The 8,038-nt window shown below is 39.9% G+C and overlaps 1 protein-coding gene across 4 annotated transcripts; it reads left to right on the top strand.

Moving 5' to 3' along the window:
• The first annotated feature begins 94 nt into the window (after positions 1-94).
• Dus2 (Dihydrouridine synthase 2) lies at positions 95-8,037 on the top strand. Of its 4 annotated transcripts, none has more exons than XM_087357768.1 (7): positions 95-515; positions 948-1,086; positions 1,920-2,252; positions 3,172-3,459; positions 3,803-4,138; positions 4,466-4,518; positions 4,721-4,890. In XM_087357768.1, exons 1-7 carry the CDS (start codon positions 332-334, stop codon positions 4,747-4,749), a joined length of 1,362 nt encoding a protein of 453 aa, XP_087213894.1. In that variant the 5' UTR covers positions 95-331; the 3' UTR covers positions 4,750-4,890. The 4 variants fall into 4 exon arrangements, with proteins under 4 accessions (XP_087213894.1, XP_087213893.1, XP_087213892.1 ...); XM_087357767.1 differs by lacking the exons at positions 4,466-4,518; positions 4,721-4,890 and adding exons at positions 4,897-5,002; positions 7,488-8,037 and having other exon boundaries at positions 97-515; XM_087357766.1 differs by lacking the exons at positions 4,466-4,518; positions 4,721-4,890 and adding exons at positions 4,897-5,002; positions 6,323-6,667 and having other exon boundaries at positions 97-515.
• Position 8,038: the final 1 nt, after the last annotated feature.

Raw genomic sequence — 8,038 nt, 5'->3', positions numbered from 1 at the left:
ATATAGTTGGTATTAATGTTTGTGATAAATTGGTGAACCTGTGCTTCCACCCCCACCCCCTCCCGGGGTCATCATGTTGATATTGTATTGAATCTATCTTTTCGAGTCATCGAAACACGTGCAAGCAGTTTGTCGATATGTTTTTTCTGTGCTTCTGCCTAAGCGAATTGGAGTCGTGTGTTAGTTTCTGAAGTAACCTGTTGTTATTTAATGTGAAATACATTGCAGTATGGACTTACTCGGTAATGGTAGAGTATCGTTAACAATAGTTGCGTGACGATGTAAACTTTTTCTAACCTAACCTCAACATTATATTTTAATACCTGCGTCTATGGCTCTAACGAAATTTGACGTAAGTGGCACACTGAGTTATGCCAATAAGCTTATGTTAGCACCAATGGTAAGGACTGGAACATTACCCATGAGGTTACTAGCTCTCGATTATGGAGCAGATATTGTGTACTGTGAAGAACTAATAGATTACAAGTTACTGAGGTCAATAAGAAGAGAGAATGGCAAGTACATATCAGTGTATTTTATTGTGTTTTTACCTTTTAGTATATAGGAAACCATTTTGTCGAATCTACAGACGTTTCTGGGAATTGTGAATATTCCATATTGTGATTTAGTGTAAGCCTGTTCATGTCTGTATGCCTGTCCCATCTTTCAACTGAATCGGATTTTCATGTAGTAACTTGAAAATGGCGGGTCATTAATACCAAATGTATGCCATGAGGTATTTGGGTGATGATACCTTATCCATGATCCTCTGTGAATGTTTGATGGCATCTTACTTGATGACATCATTGACCATGTTGGTATGTGCTCGAAAGCATACACCTTTCCAATCTTATTTCATGCTGTGTTGTATTTATATCATAGGCTTTAGGAACTTTAAGTCAGATTTTTATTCTTGTAATTAAAGATCCACCTTCCTTTTCTTTTAGATGTTCTGGGTACTGTCGATTACATAGATAAGTCAGATGGGACTGTTGTTTTCCGAACATGCCAACGTGAAAAGAAGCATGTAGTGCTTCAAATAGGAACGTGTGATCCTGAAAGAGCATTGAAGGTAGCAAAACTTGTGTAAGTGTCAAAGTAGTTGTTAATGTAACATAACTGTATGCAGCCTGCCATTTTTTATGTAGCTGAGTGAAAATTTGGGAATGCCCTTTTCTGAATATTCTTGGATATAATAAATTGATAGTTGTTCATATAGCAAGAGCATTCAGATAACTATGGGGCCAATACACAGTGACATTTTGAAATTGGCCTCTTTAATCTTCGTATGAGTCTACATCAGGCTGAGTTATTCTTAAGACTCTAATAGTATTATTATTACTTCTATAATTCAAATTGCCATTCGATGTTTCTATTATGTCTGTTGTAGTTTTAAGTTCACCTCAGCTGTCATTGCAATATAAAAATCATTTGAAATGATTTTAAGTCTACCATTTTCCTAAATTTTACTCTTTGAAGAATTTTTTCACTGAAAAGGAAGTTGAGGTACCCCGACACCTGCGCTGCTAACAATAATGAGCAATCAAAATGTGTTATGCAGCATTGTATGACACTGGATTAATGTGGATAGTGAATAGGTAAGGATTTGTAAGGATGGTGTTATGGCCTATTTGAAGGTACTGTTCCAGCATTTTCTTAGGGGTGGTGATAATTGTCATGAATAACCTCTATCAGGATAGCTTCCAGCCCATCTTAGGTTTGAACCATTTATCTCCCTAATAGAAACCTCAATGATTACTGGAACTGAGAGGGGAGAAAACTGTGTTGGAACATGAACAAGGATTGTGCTCTGAATATAAGTAATAAATATTTTAAACTGAGCTTTCTTCCAGAACACACCTTTTATTATTCTTTTATCCAGTGTTAAGTTATTTCTGTCAATATTTTTCTACTGTTAGGGAGAATGACGTAGCTGGAATTGACGTCAACATGGGTTGTCCTAAGGAATTTTCTGTGAAAGGTGGAATGGGATCAACACTTCTTAATCAACCAGAGAAAGCACAGGAAATTCTCCAAACTCTTGTGCAGGGTGTAAAGATTCCTATCACATGCAAGATCCGTATTCTTCCTGATAAGGAGAGTACAGTGGAATTGTGCAAGAAATTAGCAAGCTGTGGCATAGCAGCTATAGCTGTGCATGGGCGCACCAAGGATGAACGACCACGTCACATGAACCACAATGATTTCATCAGAGCAGTAGCTCAGAATGTTAATATTCCGGTCATAGCCAAGTAAGCTGACTACCTTCTTGATAATTCTTCATTTCAATCTCACTTTGCTTTTTCTTCATCATCTTTATCTGCTCCTTTTGTGTGCAATCTGTGCAGAATATAATCCTTTCCATGTAGTTTACTCATTTTCTTTCACTCCAAAAATGTACCGACTCCGACCTCCATATAATATCTTAAGAACAATTTCTATAACATGTGAGCCGCCGGCGGCCTAACGCTTAGGAAGATTCAGCGACACATTGAGCCACATATCCTTCCTGGACTCTCCATGACCAAAGAACTTCCGCATAACCTCCCTAGGACCTCTCCGGCACTACTCTAGGACCTCTAGGACTTTTTCCTGGAATTCTCCAGCACTTCTCCAGGATTTCTCCAGAACTTCTCCATTATCACAGAACTTCCATATAACATTTCCAGGACTTCTCCAGCACTACTCTAGGACTAATCCAGGATTTCTCCAGGACATTTCCTGGAATTATCCAGCGCTTCTCCAGGACATCCCCATGACCACCCATTATCTTTCTTGGAAAGTAAATCCAGTTCACAAAAGCCCACCATTACATCCTAATCTTAGGGGAGGCCATATGTGACATTTAATAATATTCTACTATTTTACTTTAAAAGGTTAAGCCATTACCCCAGTTAGAATTCTACTGCTTGTCAGCTTCTGTTGACTGTTTATTCAACATGTTTACAGATTCCTCCCTATTTGGAGTATGTCATCTCTGCCCACACCCCTGTTTTTATTGTTCACTTTCACTAAAACGGTACCAGAATATCATACCATAGTGAATTATGACCTTAAGACATGTTATTGCAAACACATCTAGGATTAGTTATGATAAAACCTAAAGGCTATCTCTCCAGTTGCTTTGTTAGCGACATGATAACGAGCTCTTTCAATACTTTTCATTTTCAGTGGAGGATCAAAGGAGATAGAAAAGTATGAGGACATTGCAAAGTTCCGTGAAGATACAGGGTGCTGCAGCGTGATGCTGGCCCGAGCTGCCCAGTGGAACTGTTCCATATTTCGTCCAGAGGGTATGCGGCCCCTGGATGAGGTAATAGCTGCGTATCTTTGTTATGCGGTGGATTATGATAATGCTCCGGCCAATAGCAAATACTGTGTACAGAACATGCTGAGAGAACTTCAGGAGACGCCACGGGGCAAGAAATTCCTCGAGGCTCAGACTCTGCAACAGATGTGGTATGGCAGCAAATTGCATCTCTGTAGAACTATATTTCATAACATAATTTCTGCTATTGTGTTGTGAAATTAAGGAAATATAAATCTCTGTATCACACAGTTTTCTTTTATTGATTTTTTTTTTGTATTGTGTATATTTGGAAAGTGCTCCAAGTTGGTGGAGTACATCTTTTAACTTATGTATAAAGAGGCTTAAGTTGACGAAAGACTCTAGGGTTACAAGCCGTGCCCAGGCAGAAGAAACGGTTTATTTGCCGTTCAGCCAACCGATGCGGCTTGTAACCCGAGATTCTTTCATCGATCTTTTAACTTATTGTAAGATTGTCTGTGACTTTAATTACAGTTCACTGTGGGATCTGAGTGAGTACTGTTTCAAGAAGCAGCTGGAATTCAAGGAGCGTGGCCTTCAAGATCGGCATTCCGTTGTTCCCACTTTGCTTGAACCAGAAATTAAGAAAAGGAAAACAGGCGGTGAAACCGCTGCTGATGATGTGGTTGAAATGCAGTGTGCCTTCCTTCGGAGCCTGTACTCATCAGATGTGGATCTTCCTAAGACTCGGCTTCTCGCGTGGACGAGAGCCAGAGGTCTAAAACATCCTGCTTACGCTACACAGCAGGAAGATAAACTTTTCAAGTCTGTAGTGGTGGTAGATGGAAAGAAATACAGCTCTTCTTACTGGTAAGTTGTAGTTTTTGGTTGCTCATTTTGATGATGACTGCGTTTTAGAAATTTTGTGCTTCCGGCCCTCATCGTTACTATTGTCACCGTGATGATCGAGGCACCGAGCACCTCCAAAATGTTCGTAAACTTATTCTAGAATACACGGTACAACGTCCAAGGAGACTGACGTCTTCATACACGTGGCTGTGAGAACCTGAATCACACTTATTGCTCATTTTGCTTATAAGCACATTGAATTATTGTTTTCCTTATTTGTGGTCTGATACAGCAGCACTAATTGTTCTGAAGATACTAATTAGCACATTTAAACATTCTTATTTTCAGTACAATAGGTAATACCTTTCTTCTTCTTCTTCTTCTTCTTCTATGGCTCTCCGGTCCGTATTCAGTCCACGGCCTCCTCAATTCTCCTCTTCCATTCCTCTGTTAGGTCCGTCTGTCCGAGGCTTTGATCGAGGTTTCGAAACATCTTCCTTTTTACGGTGTAAGGTTGTTAGCCTTGTGACCAACCCCCAACCTGGAGGACCAGGGTACCTGTCTTAGTCTGACCTCTCCCCCTCGACCAATCTGGCTAGGGAGGCCCTACCAGTAGCTCTTGGGGTCACTGAGGTACTCAAGCCCCACCACCACGACAAGGCGCAGGTACCATTAAGTGGGGAGGTAATACCTTTACAGGGCCACAAAAACCACTGCTTTTCCATCATTATTGATAACAGATTAATTATCAAAATATTTATGTCGTTACAATATTACAGGGAGAAAAATAAACGCAGAGCAGAGCAAGGAGCGGCTCTGGTGTGCTTGTGTGCTGTAGGCGTCGTTGACATCCATACGTTAACGCATAATGGAAACATACATTAGGTAAGTAACTGCAAGTAACATTATTTGAGCCATTTGCTTCTTGTTAATAGCCGCTACAGTTACTGGTATGCGTCTGTAGTGTTTGACTATGGACTGGACCACCAGTGTTTGATCCCTCGTAGGAGCAAAATAGTTTTTTTCTAGCCTCTGATTGGTTCTGGGGCCCACATTATTACTGTTATGGAATATATTGATACATTTTAGGAAAACTGTCTGTTATCAAGTTTCGTGAAAATCCATCTAGTGGTTCTCGACGTGGACGAATGTGCATGGTAAAGCTGGTAGGTTCATTTTTACTAGATGGCTGTAGCAGACAAAAATCAGGATTGAGTAGAAATTGTGCAGAGGCTGTAGGCTGGTCGCTCGCTACTCACAAGTCCGCACTTCAAAGACCAGGAAGCCTCCCACATGGGAGGAGGCCGAGGCCTGAACTTGGGCCGTAGTTTCATTGGATGGATGGATTGCTTATAATGACTATGACCTCACCAGTGCGATGGTAAGGTGGAAGGTGAGGGTGGTTCGTGTCGTCGGCTTCTTCCTCACAAAGACGTATACACGGATGATTCAGATGTGCAGGTGGTCACTTTATTATATTAATGGAAGCTTCGCTACACTTTTTCTACTGGCATCTTTAAAGTCTGGTCTCTGGTGGTTTTATTCTGCCGAGATGTTATAAGTAACGGTCGATCGTACACCTTCACTTATTTTTTCAACACGTTCCTGCATGCGACAGTGTAACATAATATATTCTTATTATGTATTATGTTTCATGAACATTTTTCCTACATAGAATTAGTCTATAGGTTATGAATTTATTGTGAAGAATAATTTTAATTGTTTTTTGTTGTCTGTATTTGTTGCTACTGGTGACACTGAACGATTGGCGATGCCATTGAAGTCAGATTCATAACCATTGGTGATATTGTGTCAAGAATTTTTGCCGCAATTTTGCGAAAATTGAATTTACACGCGTGACTGAACCTACTGTGAAAATGTGGAAGGAAGCTGTTCAAGTTATTCCGTGACTTATGACGTCCCCAAAGAACAGCTGCTCATAGTGTTTCTGCTGCGTACAGAAATTTTTTCCAGTTGTTGAACTAGACAATAAATTCATATGTGCAGATATTGGAGAATATGAAACAAGTAATGATACAGATATTTTTGACGAGTGTGTCATAGGAAGAATACGCGACACCAGAATGTTAAATGTGTCAGATGACAAGCCACTGTGCAGCAAAATGAATTAATGCCATTTGTATTAATAATTGGTGATGAAGGTTTCGTCTTAAAATACAACTTAATAAAGCCTTACCCTTGTAGGGTAGCAAGACGAAGATGAACCCAAGAAAAGATGCAGCTACAAATTGTGCGTGATTGTCGTGTGATTGGAAGAGGCTTTGGAATGTTGACAAAGAAATGGATCATTTGAAATTGAATGTTGAGACTGAGAAGAACTGTCCGTGTTCCATGCGTCCAGTACACGACTGTTTATTTACTGAGATTTGTGATTCCAAGTATTTCAGATGTATCGTCCCGAACGTGTCGAGAGTGCTTTTGCTAACGTGGCAAATGAGCCAAGTGGAGGAGCAGTGACAGCTTTAACACGTGGCAAAAAAATGTACCGAGTGTTTTAATAATTAAATGAAACACAGAAGAAAGAAGTTACATACATGAAAAAAATGTAATGAAATGTATTAGATGCTGTACCTCGCTTCCCATCATTTCTCTCCCGCAGTTTATTTTCCTGTTTTTTTTTTATAATTTTCTTGGAGTACAACAAATGACACTGGAAATGATCTTGCAGTTTCAATTATGAGGTAGTGGACAAATTGTTGTCCATAAAGTTTGTGATTATTATGAGATTTATTTTTCATAATAAATATTTAAAATTTGTTGATCATAAATTTATGCTTTATGTAAAGTAGGAATTGGCGAAATTGAAATAGCTGGGAAAGACGGTAACAGATCAAAATAGCATTGACAAAGAAATTAAGAATAATTAATGTCGGATATTAAGAATCGTCCGTGTTCTTGTCTGCTATCCAAAACTTAAAGATCGAAAGACACAAAACAAATTGTACTTGCTTTGGAAGGATAATATTAAAATGCATCTTTTGGAAATAGGGTGAGGGGTGTGGACTGGGTTTATCTGGGTCAGGATAAGGGCTGTTCGTGGGCTTCTTGTGAACTTGGTACCCCCCCTCCTCCCTCCCTCCCTTGGGGTGTTGTTTTGACCTTGAATTTATTGCTTTCTTTTTTGTCTCTGTGCACTTTCGTAGGGAAGTCTCACTGCTGTACATTTCGTAAAAGACGATCTGCCCCATGGTGGCATCCACGTCGAAGGGCGGGAGGGGAGGAGAATTCTCTTATTGATTAAACTGTTCTGCGTATGGGGGGGGGGGGGGGCTCGGGTTCGGTGGAGGGAGGGTTAGTGTACGTTCTGACGTGCGCAGGAGTTTCTCAAAATGTCTGTCGCGTTGACCAGAAGCTGTTCCACTGTCACATCATCTGTGGTGTGTGCTAAGCGTACAGTAATACCAGCAGGGGTGATGTTTTCATAATTACAAGGCACCACGTGTTGTGACGTCATCGACACAGAATTTCAGATGACTTTCTGTCTGCACGTACAGAACTACCCGTGTTTTCTGGTTTCCTGTGTTTTGTGTAAAGACTGAAGGCTGGCACAGGTGTTAGTGCTGTGACATGTGAGTGGATATACCACGTGATTGTGTATTCACGAAGGTAAGAACAGTTTGTATTCCGTGTTGCAGATAACTTTGTTGTAATATACAGTAGTGAAGACTGGTTTTTTCTTCTGAGTTCACGTGTGGATATCCAATGTATATTTTCTTAAATTCAAGGACAGTGAAGTTTTTAAAAAACTAAATCACCTTCGAGGTAATCGGTATTACTAAAGAATTTTTAGTTCTTCGAAGCAGAATGCTCGTAAAGTAAGGTATATCAAAAGCAAGGAAAGAAGCCAGTAATTGAAAGAATAGATTTTTCATCATTTCAAGAAGTCTACGAGATAGCGAC

Source organism: Zootermopsis nevadensis, unplaced genomic scaffold (assembly GCF_977971745.1).
Source record: "Zootermopsis nevadensis isolate Lab colony 2312 unplaced genomic scaffold, Znev_1.0 Znev_ptg000028l, whole genome shotgun sequence".
Taxonomy (NCBI): domain Eukaryota; kingdom Metazoa; phylum Arthropoda; class Insecta; order Blattodea; family Termopsidae; genus Zootermopsis; species Zootermopsis nevadensis.
The sequence above is the reverse complement of the archived record's forward strand: the minus strand, read 5'-3'. Positions and strand labels throughout refer to the sequence as shown.